The sequence below is a fragment of the Ixodes scapularis genome, unplaced genomic scaffold (assembly GCF_016920785.2).
Source record: "Ixodes scapularis isolate PalLabHiFi unplaced genomic scaffold, ASM1692078v2 PGA_scaffold1__304_contigs__length_218370807, whole genome shotgun sequence".
Taxonomy (NCBI): Eukaryota; Metazoa; Arthropoda; class Arachnida; order Ixodida; family Ixodidae; genus Ixodes; species Ixodes scapularis.
The window spans coordinates 106,437,671-106,457,179 of record NW_024609846.1 but is presented as its reverse complement, the minus strand read 5'-3'; the positions used below and the strand labels follow the sequence as shown (position 1 = coordinate 106,457,179).

Here is a 19,509-nt window from a genome sequence, read left to right as displayed (position 1 = left end):
CGCTATGTGTCGCAAGTCGGGGGTACCCGCAAGCAGACGAGTACACAATACGGTCACGGCGCTGCGGTAGGCTTCTATGGGCCGTTTAACCACCTGTCTATCTTACACCCTGGTCTGGACTTAAGCTGAAACGAAGTGTAGCATCCACACGGACGGCAAAGAGCCGCGAGGGATATCAGTGTTACCAGCCGAATTTAGCGGTCACACTCTCCACAACAACGTTCGGAGCACGCTGAACAGAACGCGAGCGTCGTAGTTAAGAACAGGAAAATGGAGACGCATATAGAGCGGTGATATGCTGTTATGGCAGCAGCGCTGCTAGAAACAGACGGCGACGACATTCTACCTACTAAAAGAAGGTTGTGGGTGAAAGGTTGGATGCAGAAGAACGAACTTGGTATACAGAACTAACTGTATGAAGAGCTGCTGGAAAGCAACTTCGTGGAATATCGAAGACTCCTTTGGGTGCCCCATGACATCTTCGTTGAACTATTAGCCCGCGTCCATCCGCGAATACAGAGGCAAACAAAGAATATGAGGAGTCCTATGAGAGCGAAGACCCGTCTCCAGCTGACACTGCAACACTTGGCATCTGGTGAGTAACCGTGTGTTAAAAACAGTCACAAATTTTCTTTGTGCTGGTGCGATCATGCTGGGAAGGCACCGACAACCGATTAAGTTGGAAAAATACAGTCCAAAAAGAACCCTGCAAAACTGGCGTGGCTAGTTTTCCTCCAGTAGAAACCAAAAATAGCAGTTGTCCGTAGCAACGTTTATAGATACTTCTCCAGTTCCCGAACTCCCCTCTCCAGGCGGGCGCGACCGATCCCTAGGAACTGCGAGGGCGCTGCGATCGCAGCTTGCGCGTGTGTGCCGGCCAGGCCAGCTCCGGTTACGTGGTTGGGCTTGCATTTTCGCTCGCTGTTCGCGCTGTATGTTACGTGATCTGTTGGTTTTCTGCCCTTCGAGTGTGTGATTGCTTTCGACGGTTTGTGATACGACGTTCGTTGTGACGTGACGACTGTATGCAGCTGTTATAATGCCTACGTGCTTTGTACCCGGTTGTACCAGCGGGTACAAAAGCAACCCGCAGAAACGACACTATTTTGCGCCGCCTCGTGATCCGCAGCTTCTCGGAAGGTGGACGAGAGCGATCCCTCGCGCAGACAAAGTATTGACTAAGACGTGCAAGGTCTGTGACGTACACTTCCAGGAGGCGGACATCGTGAAGACGTACAAGCATGTCATTAACGGTGAGACTGTCGAGATCGATCGGGAAACATGGGCTCTGAGAAGCGATGCAGTTCCTTGCCTTTCTCCAAACCTGCCAAGTTACCTCTCATCACAGCGCAAGAAGCGGCGATCGCCAAAAAAAAGGGCCACGGCGGCTAAAAACGAACAGCCTATGTCGAGAGATCGACCGACAGATTTCCAGATGTTCCCGTAAGGCCTTCGATTTTGTAAATATTTTGGAGAGTAGTGGCTCTCTCCAGCTTCCTAAAAACTGGAGGTCAGCGGCCTTAGAAGAGGAACCCGGGAAACGTCGGCAGATTGTTTTTTATGATGCGGGAATGAAGGCGGGTGCATATACCATTCTTAAGAGCGTCGTAATTCGCGAGGACCTCAGCTTCGTCGTTCACGCCAACGGAAAGCTGCTGCAGAGATCCCTTGTCGACCTGCAAATACGCTCCTCGAAGGACGTAAAAGCAATCCTGCAGATTGTGCATATAAAGCAGTTTTGCCGTGGCCGCTCCCACAGCGCCTTGAGCTCCAGCAGTGTGGCAGAGAAAGTTGGCGACATACTGTACCACAAGGACTGCTTAGTTTTGACAGATGCAGATAGAGGCATGTGTACTTTCGGTGCCTCTTTGACAAAGAGCCTGAAAAGAAAGCTAAGAAAAACACAGCCAAGGAAAAAGGTCCGTGTGGCAGCAAGCGTGCTTAGGAAACGGTTGATTCGAGCTACTGCAGCACGAGAACGAAAGAAGCGAGAAGTGCAGCGACTCAGTGAAAAGCTAAAGGATGCATTTATGATAAGTCTTGATGAAATCGTGCAGGATTTGCCTGAAGTGCAGAAGATTGCAATACGGACGGTAATTATGCAACAGGCAGCCAAGTCACCACGTGGACACAGATATACAACAGAGTGGCTTATGGTCTGCTTGCTTTTGGGACTGACAAGTCCAAAATGCTACAGGGCATTGTCTGATATGAAAATTCTTCCTCTTCCAAGTGCAAGTCGTCTCGTTCAGCTGCTCAGGGGCCTCCCATGCCAGTACGGTTTAAACAAATTTGCCCTTGAGAGCATCAAGCTTCATATGACGGAGAAGCCAGAACATCACACTTACGGCTGTGTAATCATTGATGAGGTGAAGCTGAGAGAAACAACTGAATTTAATAGAGTGTCCTGTAAATTTGATGGCTTCGTTGACTATGGTGATGTTGCCGAGGCTAACATAAACAAGCTAGCTGACCATGCTTTAGTGGTCATGTTAATAATCCTGTGTTTGAGTCATGGGTTCAGCCTATTGCAACCTACGCAACGAAAGGAGCAGCGCCAGGGTGGGTGTTGGCAAAAATGGTTATGAACTCGGTGCTACAACTACACCAGCACGGTGCCATAGCCTTGGCAGTAATCAGCGATGGGGCCGGCAACAATAAGTCGATGTGGACACAGCTTGGAATTACAGGAAAACTCGACAGCCATACAAGATAGAGCACCCATGCCTCCCTGGTGGGCATCTCCACTTCATATGCGATGTTCCGCACATAATCAAGTGTGTTCGAAATCACATGATGAAGCACAAATATGGACAAGTAAGTTGAATCACGCTACAACCAAACCTTACTTATATATTAGTCTTTGTAACAGATGCAATGAAGTGAATTTCAGTGCTTTTCAGTTGTAATTTGCAAATATGTCGTAGTTTAATCTCTTCTTTCTTTGCAGATAGGAGATTATCAAGTGAATTATCATCATTATGAACAACTTTTCGAAGTCGAGAAGAAATCTGACATCAGGGTATAACCAAACTTGACAGAGTACCATGTCAAGCCACAGAGACTTCAGTCCATGAATGTTCGTCTAGCCACCCAGGTATTGTTTTGCACACCCACCCCTAATCCTCATTGACGTAACTTCCCTTGCAAGTTTGCTTGCTATTTCTAAGCAAATCTTTATTGACACTTTGCATATCTCTGCCATGTCTCTACAATCCCGATTAATTGATTTGCATTCTTGGCATCCAGCAAGCTAAAGTTGGTTGTGCAGCTGTGTGCTTGTTTACAATTGCTGGGAATACAAAGGACAACACTGCTTTCAGCTCTTCAGCCGCAGCGTTGCAACAGGCCTAAGTGTCTACCGGCGTCTTAAGGTACCTGGTTTTGCTGACAGTGTTGGAACAGAAAAGTTTACTTCCCTTCTGAATGACCTTTTTGACATTTAAAATGTCAAAGTTCCTGAAGCTGGAATAAAGAAAGGATCGCCCAGAATAAAGGTAAGCAAAGAGACATATGTTCCTCTCTTATGATCTTTAGAGCCAGGCACTCAAGCATCATTGAAAAAAAAAGAACTGGTGCTGCTTCAGAAATTATTTTGCCTTGTCGTCCAGGCCAGAGTGCCAAATGACCTGTCGCACCGCCTTTTTTGTTCTTCCAGTTTCTGGAAAGGTTCCTGGAAATGATGAACCAAACCGAAGCAAAGAAGACAATCAAGCTCTTTGCGTCTCAGCAGACTATTGAGTCTCTTCGTGTAACACTGATGTCTGTTGCATCTTTAATCAGCTTTCTACATGAGAGAAGTGTCAACTACGTCTTGACGGCAAGCTTGAATTAGGACCCACTTGAGGTAATTTGACTTTCGCATTAATTTTTCTGGAGCTTTGAAACCTATCGTATCATTTTATTGCTTTTTCAGAGGTTTTTCGGACTTGTGAGGTCTTTTGGAGGTGACGAAGTTCAGCCAGCTATTTCGCTTGCTTTCCCTCTACACCCCTGTTAAGGTAGCTGTCAAAGGAAACTGCGAGGGAGGCAGCGACCGTGTTCTGCTCAGTACATTTGAGAGTCTCGGGGAGAAACGACGCGAGGCACTTTTGCAGAAAAGTGCACTGAAAAAACATGTTTGGGACCAGTATATGTCCATACCTCTCAATGATATGCCTAACAGTGGTAATGACCATATGTACAATGCTCCTACACCAGAAAAAACAGCTCTTTACTATTTAGCAGGGTATGTAGCCTTCAAACTAAAAAATAATACAAGTTGCGAGAACTGTAAAAAAAAGCTCTAGGTGTGCAAGATGATCTGCCTCCTGAGGCAGTACTCGTAATTGAGCGTGCCTATGCCACAGGTAGTCTGGTGTACCCGTCTGAACGGCTCTTTGCCTGCATAGGCACTGTAGAGTACATACTGAGCCGAACCTGCAAGGAAGCATGCAAGGAACATGCTTTTGGTGATATTTTTTGGAAGGTTTTAGATTCCCTAATGAAGAGTGGCACCAACTCTGTTGGCTGCCCACAACATCTTTATGAATTCACAGCCGAGGTTATTCACTTCTATTTGGTGACACGTATGCACTTTTTCGCACGCAAAAAGTGCCAAGAAAACGTTAGTGCCATAAGGGCCCAAAGAGAAAGGAAAAAGGCCAAGCTTGTATAGTGGAGCTTTAACTGTAACAGGCTTAGTTTTGCGCGTGATTTGAAGCCCTTTTTTATTTTTTGCGAGTTAGCAAAATAAAGTTGATTGTGTTACGGCTTGTGTAATATGTTGTGAATGAGCAGTTTCTGTAGATACTTTACTAAATTGCAAGTTGAGCAAATCTTCTAAAATAGCATAGGTAAGATCGATATATTTTGTAAGACAAAAAAGAAACAAAAATGCCCAGGACGGCGCGATTGCGACGCGCAGGTTTTTTTTTTTGCGACATTAAATCACTACGTGCGTTCTGTGAATATATGGAATAAATTCATACCGACCGCGCGAACGATACTCGTCTCGCTCGTTTTTATTGACGACGTGAGGCAACCAAGCATAGTGACAACCGCTGCGGGCCAAGGCTGAACCGCTTGCACGTAAGTATTATTTTCGGTGTTACATCATTTGCAAGTTACCTTCTGTTCAAAAACGACCGAAATTAAAGTAATAGCGCGTTACTCGCGAAATCAGCCGAGATCCCGGGCTGCAGTAGGCGTGCTGAACATTGCGCGCAAGGGAGCGGCGATCGTCCTGATGGCGCATCCTTCGACCGCCGCGCTGCGGTGGCGGGGACCGCGCCGGGCCGCCTCCTCCCCACAGGCGCGCCGAGGAGATACGGAACTGGAGAAGTATCTATAAACGTTGGTCCGTAGGGTATCAAAGCATTCATCTGTTGCCAAAAAAATGAAAATCTATCCACGCCATTTTGGACGCATTTTTTTTAATTAGCTGTAACAATTAAAAGAGAGCATTTTTTTAAATTTATTTTAGCTTTACTTATTCTTTACTCAGGCCATCATTCGGAGCTTGAATGTTCATTGTTGAGTGATAGGTACTTGTGCAACTTCCTCTACCCCCATTTTGCCTTCCCGATATAAAGATAAATGCAGTTGCATTTACAGCTTCTTTAGCGTTAGCCAGAATGCGCAGCAATTTTCGATTTGTTTTTCTCTCGGGGAATCCTACCACTCCCTGAGCCAACAGTTTCGGGTCAGCCACAGCGCTGTGAATGACATAATTCACAGTACGTGCGCTGTGATCTACGACATTCTGAAGGACGAAGAACTGGCGGCACCCAAGTCGACGGACGCCTGGCTGTGAGTGGCTCAGCAGTTCAGCGACCGGTGGCAGTTCCCAAACTGTGTGAGTGGCATCGATGGGAAGCATGTCGCCATTATAAAACCTGAAAAGTCCGGATCTGTTTACTATAACTTGAAAAAACATATAGCATCCTTCTCTTTGCACTTGTCGATGCTAGTTGCAAGTTCCTGTATATCGATGTCGGGACGCCCGGTTCCAAGGGAGACCATCTGGCAAACCACTCCTCTTCAGAAGGGCGTCGCAAACAAGAGTTCTGGGCTACCAGATAGACATGAACACTTTGCCTGGGCTCCAGCTTTCTCCTGTGATCATGAAGGGCGACGTGTTCACTTCATCACTGAACTTGAAAAAGCCCTTCGGCACAAACAGCCTAACACCGGAACAAGAGATCTTTAATTACCGGCGAGTTTTATTACAAATCTTTAACCACACACCTATTAAGTAAAGGTTGTCTGAACCCACTCGACATAGTATGGTGTGACCGCCTTCATTGCATCGAAGTAACGTTTCGGCCTCCGGAGTACTAAGACGGGGGATTGAACTATGGGCGGTCCCTTCCCCGAAAAAAAGCCTTTGGGGTGTCGCTCATAGCCTCAGTTGCTTTGCAACGTAAAACCCCAATATTCTTTAGTACGGTAAAGTTTTCGCGTACTGAAGTTTTATGGATTACAAACGCACAAGAAAACAAGGCGCAGTAAACACGCACGTAGGCACAACGAACAATGACGCACCCTTGTCACGTTTATCAATATCGATATTCGCCTTGACTATACGTCTTCCTGTCTCTGCAGGATAAGCGAAAGGAATAAAATCAGCTTGGTTGCACATACTCATGCGTGCCCGACGTCTTGTCTGTGATACACTCTAAGAAAAACAGAGCACCCCCCCTAGTCATCATGCGTTTTGACGGCTGTAACTACCCCACAGGCTTACCTAACTACCCACTGGGCTCGAGCCATTGAGCGTTACCACCCTGATGGCAAGTGACAAGCATGGGGTAGTCACGTCTTAAAAACTCTTGAATTGAACATTCAAGTGCATGCAGTCGTTCAATAACAAAAGTCACTTCAAAAATCTCAAAAAGTACTTGAAACTTGTTTTCTTTGTGCGTTGGTTACCATTTATTCAAATTTGAACCGGTCGAAACAGGCGTGTGGCTCGGTTCGCCTAAAACTGGCAGAAAACAAACACGCCAAAGAGTACAGGCAACTTTGGTAGGCACCTACTAAAACCCGAGGCAGATAAAAAGTATCGCGGTTGTCCTTTTTGGTTCCGTCGCGGGTTTTACCGTGTACTGCTAGTAAACAACAGCTGGCAGCTGGCGTCGTGCTCGAGGAATTTAACCAAATTTCTAGAAAAGCACAGGAAGCTACGCACAGGCGTGAGTAGACTGGAATGTTCGCCGGACGAGATACTCTTGTCGTCTTTTATTGTGCGGTTCAGTAAAGAGCGTGCTCTCATTAAAGGTGTGATCGGCGAGTTCTGCGTGCAGATCAGTTGCAAATGGCCTCCTCGGTTTCGCCGAACTTGCACGCCTGTCATACCCATTTTTTTTTTTTTGCTTTTAAGTGCAGTGAAGTATGAAGCATTAAACACCACGACTGAGGCCGGACAGGACGAACGTACACAGATATCTGGGATCATGCCAGTGTATTTCAGTATTTCTCTGTCTTCGGATATATGATTCGCCTTCACTGGCTCATTTGGTACATTTCATCGAGCATACTCGATAAAAAATGCTTCAAACAAAAATGCTTCAAACAAGTGTTTGTCATCCAAGGTGGAGTACTTTGAAGGGGACTAGGATTTCAGGCCTTTCGGCACGCGTTCCTTTTATCTATATAAAAGATTCCAAGTAAATTTCCAAAAATAAAGCGTTGGCAAACATATACGTGCTACTTTCGCTTTAGATTTTTTTTTTTTTTTTTAGAAAAAGTATTGCTGGAGAAGCCAGCAGGTGCAGCGCAGAGAACTATGTTCTCGGCGTTCTTTGATGCTTGAGGCCGGTTCAGACACTTGCGTTTGAATGCGTTTGACAGCGTTGCGTCGAGAACCGAAAGCGACTCACCGGCACATCTATGCTTCGTATGAAGCGTGGAATCCAATTCAAGGAATCGTCTTGGCACGCGATATAAGCAGCAGGGATGTCCTGGTTTCTCGCTGCCGCAACGCAGTCAAACGCAACTGTCTGAACCAGGCTTCAAATAATTTAGCATACGTATTTCGCGTTCGCTGTAGGTGAAGGCACAGGCCCGAAAACGGCAATTCTGCACTGTCCTCATGGCGTGAGCGCATAGAACGCATATTTGAAAGACACGCCTTGAGCAGAAACAATTGTAGCGAAAAGAAGAAAACTGAAACAACGCTTCGGGGAGGACCGGCGGACGGGCTTCGCTAGAATCACCGGCGCGCGCTCAGTGTACTCAACATTTACTCCACCGCCGCTGAAGTCATTCGGATATGCAAAAAGAGAAAACAAAATGCATCAGCGTGTTCAGAAAGTTGTGAATGCAGAAATTGGTGTCGATAATTAATACAATTAATTAAACAGGCTTCTGTGTACTCGAAGTGTAGGCAAGCGAGAAAACGAAACTGATCAAAACGTGATGTGCAGCGACAATTTAATTTGATTTATAACCTGCAGTTCCCTTTTGCAATGGATCACATTAGAGATACGAGCGCACTTTCCTAAGGGCAGTAGAGGAAAATAATATATACGGATAAATCTTGCACAGTCTTTTCGTATTTATGCAAAATATGACAGCGGTCACCATCCTAATCGGTCACAGAAAATACAGCAGAATATAAGCTGGTGGTGTCGACTAGTCGTGTATATAGGAACGTAGAGCGTCAATATCTCATGTTGTACCTTGTGCTGTTTGTGAACGCGTTCATGCATAATATGTATGGTGTCTGTATGCCGCGTTTGTGTGAAGTGTGGTGTGGAAAATGTAATACGTGCATGTCTGGCGAGGCGCTCAGAGCAAAGACTGTTGGTTTCTTTTTTTTTAGTTTGAGCGCTGTCCGTTAGGTGGCGCGTGTCGCCGCCCAATTCAAGGGGTCGCGCGTTTATGTGTCTACGCAACGGAGCAGCCACGAAGGGTCTCTCTTCGGCCTCTCGTGCTCTCGTCTCAGTGGGATCAGTCCATAGCCAGTTGAATGGGTGTTATGTGCGGTGAATAGTGCGTGCACAGACGCGGTGGGGATTACCAGGGACTTGAAAGTGGATAACGAACGCTAACAGGTGAGCAGGAGCGTTGAACGATCGGAACCGACGTTGCTTGAATCGGTGATGGCTCGCTTCGCCGCTGTCAACCGAAAACGCCGGATCACTTGCGGCAAGCACAGCAAGCAGATTCTCTGTTCAATAAAGACATAATTTCATTTTTCGCTATACGATTCCTTCTTTGAATGTTTTCTGGCCGGCGAAATAAATGCAGCCGGCCGCGCGAAAGCAGTCGCGGACAAACCACCTCGAATGCCCCCCTCACATCGCCGCCCCTACTCGTAATAGGTGCAGTGCCGGTGCTTCGAGGCGCGTTTTGGAGTACTTTAGTGCGCACGGAAGGCAGCGAACGGGCGTGCGCACTTGAGAATCGTATTTTAGCAAAAAGCAGTCCAGCTCGCTAGGCCTCACTCGTATTGCTCCACTGTCGCTTGCCAGCCGCCATGTTGCTTTTGGGGGTGCTAACTGTGACTACCTGTTGATTTCACGCCGCGTGACTACCCATGGGGTCGTTAGTATTACTATGGGGGGTAGCGATATCTGTGAAGGCTTCTGACTACCCCAAATGTATACCCTACGACCACCCTTTTGTTGAGACTGTACATGAAAGTTTGCAGTGCACAAATTCGACTCTGATGTACAATTTTAATGCAAATGACTGCAACTTGTTTTATTTTATTTATTTATTTCAGGTTGTCCCGAGCGCGGCGTGTGGCCAATAATGCGTTCGGTATCCCGGCTCATAGATGTCACTTTCTCTTAACCAACAGCATGCTAGACCAGAGAGGGTGCGCACGATGGTACAAGCAGCATGTATTCTCCACAATCTCCTGAAGGGAGGTCCCGGCCAAGTGGAACAACCCAGGACAAGCAAACCGGCTGGAAAGAAGCCAACTTTCTTCAGCCTGAGGCCGTCGAAAGCTCGCCCCGGAGCACTTGCTGTAGCTGTGCGAGAGAGGCTCTGCAACTATTTCAGTGGAGAAGGTGCCGTGCTTTGACAGAACAAAGCTGGCGTTGACATCAGTCACCTTAGGAAGCAGTCGACAGTGTCGGTGCCTCCAGGCATTTAACACCCTCTGCAACGTTGCCTTGCACAGCTCCGCGAGAGACTGCAGTTCAACATCATTCTTCCTTTTACAGTGGAGCTGTTAAGGGGTAGTTTCCCCAGGATCCTGTCCCCCGCAAAGAAATGTCGACACAAAACTCTGGTTGCCGCCTTCGCTCATAGATGGCGGTAGCTGTCCAGAGTGTTGTGTTTGCCGGTTGTCCGCTTGCCGCCGTCGCTCATAGATAGCACAACCTTTCGAGCCTTTCCACTCTGGATTGCCGACTTGCGGCCGGCCATTAATTCATTCCCATTATAGTACAGCTTCGCTGGTCTCCCTTCTTCACCAAAGTGGAAAGGCTAAAAGTTTTTTTGTTGTGCTATCAGTGAAAAATGAAATACGAACAGAGGAGCGCGTGGCTCTCGGTACAGGCTGCACCACCTGGAAGTCAGCCTAGGGACAAGGATGTGTGGTCTACTCCGTTGTGTATACACACTTCACCTCGGCGCTTCCCAAGCTTCGGAAGTGCGCCTCTTGGTGCGCTGAAAGCTATCACCACTATCGTTGCTCGCTCGACGCGGCGCGAGGAAGCTCGCCGCTAGTAGCAGCTAAAGCGCGCGCGCAACCTGCTACTAGCGGCGAGCTTCCCCGCGCCACATGTGTCGTGTGAGCAACAATAGAGGTGATAGCGTTCAGCGCACTGAAGGTGCAATCGCTCAATGCCGAAGCTTGGGAAGCGCCAAGCGAAGGGCGTATACACATCAGAGTAGGCCACAAACCCTCTCCCCTAGGCTCACTTCCAGGCACCGCAGCCTGTACTGCGAGCCACGCGCTTCTCTGTTCGTATTTAATTTTTCCCCGATAATACTAAGTGTCAAAAAAAAATATATTTTTTTTTAGCGCAAAAATACACTAGGCATCGCCGTACGCTCATTTTCCACCCGAAGGTGTGTACCTTTTTTAATTCATGCTTTATTTTCTCTGTTCAAGCTCATCCCCAGGTAATAACTTGTTTGACCTGCACCCACAATTACACCACAGGACAAGTTTTCTTAGTTCGTCATTATCATTTCCAGTAACTTCAGTGTTAAAATTCTAGTATCTTCATCTAGTTTTTTTCTGTTCATTATTTCTAGTCATTTTACACTATTGCTTTCAAGTATTGCTCTTGCCTGACAAAGCTAGTCAACCTTAATTGTTTTACGGGTGTTTATATCAAGGAATAACGAATGCCTCTTGTCTGCAGCTAAATGATAACTTCTTAGACCAGCAGCCACATTTGCACAACAGAAGTGATTATAATTTCCAGTTTTAGTTTGAAATTTTAGTGCCCTCGTCTTGTTCTTTGATATTTTATTGTTTCCAGTCATTCTGCTTAAGAGCCCTGAGAAGCCCAAATTCATACTTTTTTTGTTTAAATAAGAAAAAATATTTATAAAATCTCGAAAGAAACATCCAGCACACTAGCAGACCCTATAAAAATCCCAGTCCTCGTTTCCCATCTAGGCTCCTCCTATCGTTTATCTAGGGACGTCGCAGGAAAGCCAGGTCACTCTCATTCCTCAAGGCTTTCCCGTGACGTCCCTGGATAAACGAAAGGAGCCCAGTAGAGAAACGAGGACCCAGATTTTTAAAGGGTCTGCTAGCATGCTAGGAATGTTTTGATTGGCAATTATCTTCTTAGGTATTTATTTATTTTTATTTTTGAAGACAAAAAATTGAAGTTTGGCCTTTAACTGATTCAGAGTACTGTTCTTGCTCGTTCTGTTCAATAAATATTTTGGCTGGTGCTTTCTGCCTGCTCTTCTGTGAAAATAATTCAAACTTTTTTGTGTGTGTTGGTTTCATGGTTTTTAAGAAGCCTGAGCAGCATCCGTCGCAGGCCAGTTCGGGAGTTGCATGGGTGACCCAAAAAAGCCAGTCAGCTATCAAGCATTGTCTAATGGTATTTTGGACACATGGTGCCCTGATAACATGCAGCAAACAGTAAAAAAGAATAAGCACCCCAGGCGAATGAAATCAGCTGTATGTTCTTAGCAGTTGTGTCAAAATTTGTCACTATAATTTTCATTGTGACTAATTTTGTAAAAGTTGATTGATTGATTGATTGATTAGGGTTTTATGGCGCAAAAGCATCTTAGGCTATGATGCACCAGATACAGACTATTGCAGAACAGGTTTCAGAGGGGAAAGAGCTTTAGTAGTTGTGATGGATTAAAACTATGTATATGACTTGTAAATAGTGATGAAGATGAAGTTGAATATAAAATTATAGCCGGTGTAAAAGACTGATAGCTCTCAAAAAGTTAAAAACACAACTGTGTGGTACAAGTGGGTCGTTGCCAAGTAGAATACTAAGGTGTAAAGGCGTATGCTCAATATATAACGGAGAAAAACGTTTCCGACGTTCTCGTTCAAGTAAAATGTGTAAAACTGTTAGAGGACTAAAACATTTCTCACACTCTGGGGCCTCTTCCCTGCGCAGGAGGTGGCCATGAGTAAGGTGTGTATGACCTATCCTCAGTCGACACAAGACAACCTCATAGAAACGTTCACGGTGTCGAGCACTCTCCCACTCACTGATCAATGGTTTCACTGAATGGAGCTTGGTTGATTGGGTTGATTGGGGTTTAACCCATTAATGCCCCATGTTGCATATCTGCAACACAGACTTCAACTGCTCAAGAAAAATACATCGGGCCCATTTTGTGACAAAAAGTTGTCAGTGCTCTTCTCAGTGGGCATTTCTCAATCCAAGGAGTTCAGATTTTCACCACTAGGGGCAGCGCTGTGCTCGCAGGAATCGTTTGAAAATGGCGTCCTCCACGCCGTGCGGGAGTTCTCAAAACCAGGTATGTTTACATTTCCACAAAGAACCTAAAACTGAAAATAGGAGCTCTATATTACCGGAGGAGCCTCTAGGAATGTCCTTCGCGTGAATCGCATGCAGAATCTCGCATTTCATACATTATATGAAGCTGGATATTTTTTATTCCTGGCATGTTGCAAATGTGCAACAGTGGGCAGTGAATGTCACTTCACACGGTTGTTGCATATATGCAACATTCGCTTTTTTTTCAATTTTCGCTACAATTTTGTTGTTCGGTTAGGTAATACCTTTCAGCTGTCATTTCGGGATGTTGTTTCACTCTTGGTAATTTGTTCTTATCCCATCTACAGGCCGTCATTGCACCTTCAGCCTTCTATGGTGTGCCAAGGACAAGACCAAAGCGGTTCCTTGGAAATGACAACCTGCTGGACAACATCGATTGCAACGAGAGTGATCTCTCGGGTGAAAGCAGCAGCGAAGAATGCGAAGCAATCACTGAAGATAGCAGCGATGAAGACGTCGAGAGCACTGACGCTAATGTTGAGACAGGAGTTGCTAAGGGGGACCTGAAAGGAGCCTATGCGAACAAACGCTACACATGGAAAAAATGTGCGTTTGACCAAGCTGGCACAGACTTTGAAAATGACTTCCCTCTGCCTCCTGCTGAACCCCTGTCAGCGAAGCAGCTTTTTGACCTGTTTGTTTCGAGGAGCATGCTGGGACACGTTGTCGAAGAAACCAACAACTACTATATGCAGAAGCACGGAACACCCCTAAACATGACAGTCGAAGAGCTCACCTCGGTTCTAGGAATGTTTTTTCGCATGGGACTTGTGGATATGCACAATGTACGTGCCTACTGGGAACATGGAAGCCGCTATGAGCTGGTTGCACAGGTGATGTCGCGCAATCGATTTGAGAAGATTGCTGGTCACTTGCATTTTGCTGACAACGACGGTGCAACAGACGAAGTGAAACAAGACAAATGCTGGAAGCTGCGACCATGGCTGTCAGCACTGCGGGGAAACATGCTGAAAATACCTCAGGAATGCAAGTCATCCGTCGACGAAATTTTGATTCCTTTTCGTGGAAGGTCGCAAATTCGTCAGTACCTTCCAAACAAGCCGAAGTGCAAGTGGGGCCTCAAGCTCTGGGCTCGTGCTGGCGAGTCTGGACTTTGTTACGACTTTGACATCTACCAGGCATGCAGCAAGGGAGCCTACGGAGACCAAGAAGGATATCAGTTAGGCCTTGGTGCGGGAGTGGTGCTTCAGTTGTGTTCAAGTCTCCCTGAACGGGACAACAATCTCATCGTTGCTGACAACTTTTTCACGGGACCACACTTAGTTTGCGAGCTAACGCGGAGGGGTATCTCGTACATTGGAACTGTGAGAGAGAACAGACTGCAGTCGTGCAAACTAATGGATGAGAAGGCAATGAAGATGCAAGGTCGTGGCACGTGTGATTCATGTGTCGCATCATGTGGTGACAGAAGCATGATAGCTGTAAAGTGGTTCGACAACAGACCGGTCACACTTCTTTCTAACTGCACTGGTGTGGAACCGGTCACCTCTGTAGAGAGATGGGACAAGAAAGAGAAGTCTCGCATCTCAGTTGAATGTCCAGCAATTGTACCCGAGTACAACAGATCGATGGGTGGTGTTGACCTACTAGACAAGATGTGCTACAGCTACAGGTTTTCCATACGCTCGAAGCGGTGGTACATGTACATATTTTGGCACACCGTCAAAATTGCTGCTGTGAATGCGTGGTTTCTGCACAAGCGTCACTCACTGCAGCAAAGGGAATCTTCCAAGCCTCTGCGAGAATTTCTTGCGGACCTTGCCACGAGCTTGGTTTTGTACAGGAAGCGTCCGCCTGGCCGCCTTTCTCGAGAGAATCTTCCCTTGGTGAAGCGGGCGTCACCACAAGTTCCACGCGACGTAAGAGGCGATGGTAGCCATCATTGGCCCATTTGGATGGACCGCCGCAACAGATGCAAGTTGTGCACAGGAGGCTACAGCTACGTCGCTTGCTCAAAGTGCAATGTTCACTTGTGCATAAACAAAGACCGGAATTGTTTCGTCGATTTCCATCGGGGTTAGGTAACTTATCCATGCTAGGAAGCACGTCTTTCTATGTTTTGTTCATCACTGCTGTGCCTTGTTTGATAAAATAAACTTCTTATATATGGCTAATATTTTGAGATATTCACTTACTGCCCAGTGTTGCAGATATGCAACAAGCTATAGTAGACAATTCGTAGCACTTATGAAATTTTTTTTGGCCCCTGTGTCTATATTTATGTTCAGTGACCCTGTATTCAATATATTTTTCAAATACTCTCACTATTTTTTGCACTGGGAAGCAATGGGTTAATGGCGCAGCAGCGACCAAGGCTATAATGCGCCAACAGCTAGGACTATTGCTGAAATCAAGGTTAAAGAGAAGAAAGAGCTATAGTAGCTTGTAATTTAATAAAACAATGATCATGAAAGTACAAGCGCATAAGATGTGGCAATGAATACGACAAACTATTAAAAGTATAGCTGGTCCAGGAGTCTTACATCCTTAAGAAAGTTGAAAACAAACTTGTGTGGAATCAATGGCTCATCGCTGAGTAAAATGGCGAGATGTAATGGTGTATGTTCTTCGTAAACCTTAGCAAAGTGTCTGTGGCGTTCTTGGTAATACAAAGGGCATACAAGTAAAATGTGCAGGATGCTTAATGGTATGTGACAGTGTTCACACTCTGGAGCATCCTCCCCTCGCAAAAGGTGCCCATGGGTAAGACGTGTATGACCGATTCGGAGTCGACATAATATCACCTCATAAAATCGCTCACGATGACGTGCACTCTCCCATTCTTGAATTAAAGGTTTTACGGCGTACAACTTATTGTTCATTTCTTGGTTCCACTCCTCTTGCCACTTGCACTTTGTAGATTTTTTCAGGGCATGTCTATGATCTTGTTGTGTCCCGGGCTACGGGGACACTGTGAAGTGAGCAGCCAGTCTGGTCCGAGCGTTCTGATAGACTGTTCTTTTATTAGATCGAGCCAATAGAAGAAAAGAAAGATGAAGAAGAGAAGATTGATGATAGCATCAAACTATTTACAACAATGCGAAGAAAATGAAGTGGAAATCGAAACTAGGTGAACACAACATTCTCCCCCCTCCCATTGAATTTGGCAAATAAGGATGAAACATTGAACATAGTTAATAGAGAGAACCAAGAAGAGAAGAACATTTCAAGGAAATTACAAATTAAACCGGGTCACTATAGAGTACCAAAGGCATGTGAACAACAACAATTACACATATATACAACTGGCAATTTTTTTCGATGTACAATGCTAAGTTCGTTACGTTGAAACCAAGAACAATTTCGAAGGCATCGCTCAAGGTAACACGACCCATTTTCAGACTTATTTACAGCACATTCATTCCAATTCTACACGTTTAGTTATTCCTGACCAGGAATATAGACGTTAACACATACTACTACATGTACTCATTTTTAACCACTCACACATACAGGTTTCATGAGATAAACTATGACAGTTCGTTCCGTTATATATAAGTTCTACTGAATCGCTCTGGTGGTCGCCGGCTGCGCTGAGACCGTCGCAGTCTTGGTACTTGGGGCGCTGGTGCTGTTGAATTTGGTTCCGCTGATCCTGGTCTCAACCGAGGTGTCGGAGCGACAGCTGTTGGTTGCCAGTCATGATGATTGCACATCGCCCTTTCTTTGTCGTTGGTTTTGTTTTGGAGGAGGCTTTTAGGCACAGTCACCTCCGGCTCTGGAACGGTTGCTAGCTTGGAGGCATTCCATACCTTGCCGTCCTCCAGTCGGTAGGTCCACCTTCCGACCTGCTGTGTTATGCGCGTAGGAGAACTGAAAGCTGGGCTTCCCTTAGGCACTTTTCCAGGCTTTTTCACTCTGACGAGGTCTCCCACTCTGAAGCGCGGTGTCCTAGCCGCCCGTCTTCCATCGGTATATCTCCTGCAGCGGTCTTGCCTCTGCTCTACACGCTCACGCAGTCGCCGCATCTCCTCAAACGGGTTCTTGAGGAACTCTGTGTAGGAGAGACCCAAAATGTGCAGCCTGTGTCTTGGCTTGCGACCGTGGAGCAGAAGAGCAGGAGACAATCCGGTGGTGGCGTGCGGCGTACAGCGGTAGACGAAAAGGTAGTCCAGGACTGCAGCGTGCAGTGCGCGGTTCTCGAGTGCTGCGCACTGTATGTAGGACTTGAGGGTTCTGTTGAATCTTTCCACCTGCCCGTTGGCTTGTGGATGGTAGTTAGAGACAAGCTTGTGTTTGATCCCCCGTTGAGCCAGGAAAGTTTTGAATTCCTCAGAAACGAACTGGGGCCCATTGTCGCAGACGAGACTGTCGGGATAGCCCTCACGCGTAAACACCAGATGTAGAAAATTAGTCACCGTTTTTGTGGTGACGTTAGAGCAGAACTGAACTTTCGGCCATTTAGAGAAGTAATCCACCAACGTGATTACGTAGCGGTATGCCGGCGGCGCTCTCTCAAAAGGTCCTACTATATCGATGCCGACCTTTGACCACGGGCGATCCGGCAGAGGCACCGGTTGCAGAGGCGTGGTTGCCGTCTTCGCAGACTTGTCGGCTGTCTTGCAGATGTCACAGGCGTGAACTGCCTGCTTCACCTCCGCGTTCATGCGGGGCCGCCAGTAAAGTTCGCGAAGGCGAGTTGTCGTCCTGACAATGCCAGCATGACCTTCGTGTGCCCTAGCGATCAGCGTCGCTCGCATGCTTGTTGGGATGACAAACTGCTCACCCCTTAACAGAAGGCCGTCATCCACCGAGAGTGTGTCTTTCTGATCATGGAGAATGACCTCATCTGCGGACAACGCCCTCCAGGGTGGCCACTCAGAGATGATGTAGGTCATTACTGCAGAAAGGAGCGGGTCCGCCGCAGTTTCCTCTTGTAACTGCGCTTTTGTTATGCATTCACTGTCCAGGGAGACAAATGACACAATCTCTTCGTCGAATTGTGTTCCGCCTTCGTCATCTGGCACCGGAAGCCTTGAAAGCGCGTCTGCAACCTGATTTTCACTGCCCCTCTGGTACTCGACTTGGAAGTTGTACTTCAGGAGACGGGTCGACCACCGCGTAATTCTGAGTGGGCGAAGACCATTTCCTCAGGTATTTAGCAGTGCAACGAGTGCCTGGTGGTCTGTCCGTAACTTGAAGCGACGACCCCACAGGTACGTGTGCCATCTTTCACACGCCCACAAGCATGCAAGGGCTTCTCTTTCCCCCGCCGAGTACTTGCGCTCTGCCGGGGTCAGCGTACGTGATGCGAAGGCGACCGTCTGGACTTCCGTGCCGTGAAGTTGCTGAAGCACGGCTCCAAGCCCGTACGCCGAAGCATCGGTAGTCACAATGATGGGTAGGTCTGGATTGAACATCCTGAGTGTTTTTGAAGACGAAAGCAACTTCTTCACTCGAGCGAAGCTCTTGTCCGCGGCTTGGTCCCAAATAAAAGGCGTGCCCTTCCGGAGGTACTTGCGCAAAGGTTCTACCTCAGACGCAAGGTGGGGAATGAATCGTGCATAATACTCGACCATGCCCAGGAAGGACCTTAGCTGCGTCAAGTCTGTTGGGATCGGAGCAGCTTGAAGAACATCCACTTTTTGTTGCAAAGGAGCAATTCCGGCGCCGCTGACTTTATGTCCCAGAAAAGAGAGTTCTGGGACGCCGAAGACACACTTGTTGTTAAGCGTCAGAAATGCGTTGAAGGACCTCCTGCAGACGTTCCAGATGTTCTTGTTGAGTCTTGCCAAAGACGACAACGTCGTCAAGGTAAAACAGTACGCCTTGACAGCCATGCAGGATTTTGGACATCATCTGCTGGAACGTTGCCGGAGCAGAGGCTAGTCCAAAACACACTCTTTTGTAACGGAACAGCCCTTCGTGTGTGATGAATGCTGTTATGTCACGGCTGTCTGGATGCAATGGCACTTGATGGTAAGCAGCCGCGAGGTCTAATTTTGAGAAGTGACGGGCACCGTGTAGAGCGTTCAACAGCTCTTCGATGTAAGGAAGCGGGTAACTATCAATTACAACCGCTTTGTTTGCGCTACGAAGATCAACGCACATCCGAATGGTGCCGTCTTTCTTCTGCACTACCACAATGGGCGAGACCCATTCTGAGGCATTAATGCGCTCAATCACGCCTTCTTGTTCTAGGCGTTTGATTTCTTCCGAGACGGCTTGCCGAGCCGCTTGAGGGATTCGTCTCATGCGATGTTGAACCGGTGGAACCGACGCTCGAATCTTTACCTTGCATTGGATTCCTTTCACTCGACCCAAGCCAGGGGTGAAGAGGTGATTAAAACGTGCGAGACACGCTGGAAGTTTTGGACTTTGCATTGCCGGTGCGGATGCGGTAGGCAGAATTACTGCCGCTTGTTTTTGTGGCATGGCACGCGCCGCCCACTCTTCTTGCAGCGCTGCAGACATGTCGTCGGACTGGCAAGTTGCATGAGTTGTAGATGTGGAAGGTGTTGGTTGTCGACCTTCCGTGTTGTCAGTAGTATTCTCAGATACCAAAGGAGGGTCTGGCAGTCGCGACGCT

General features: G+C 47.0%; 2 protein-coding genes and 2 pseudogenes across 2 annotated transcripts in view; 3 read left to right on the top strand and 1 right to left on the bottom strand.

The window, feature by feature from the left end:
• The window catches only part of LOC121836126, a 151,738-nt gene that overhangs the window by 70,505 nt on the left and 61,724 nt on the right, over window positions 1-19,509 (bottom strand). The window lies entirely within an intron of this gene.
• Window positions 1,040-2,588, top strand: LOC121045698 (annotated as a pseudogene).
• On the top strand, window positions 2,844-4,657 carry LOC121835793 (annotated as a pseudogene).
• Window positions 12,707-15,094, top strand: LOC120845235 (piggyBac transposable element-derived protein 3-like). The gene is made up of 2 exons (XM_040217062.3): window positions 12,707-12,918; window positions 13,247-15,094. Exons 1-2 carry the CDS (start codon window positions 12,880-12,882, stop codon window positions 14,999-15,001), a joined length of 1,794 nt encoding a protein of 597 aa, XP_040072996.1. The 5' UTR covers window positions 12,707-12,879; the 3' UTR covers window positions 15,002-15,094.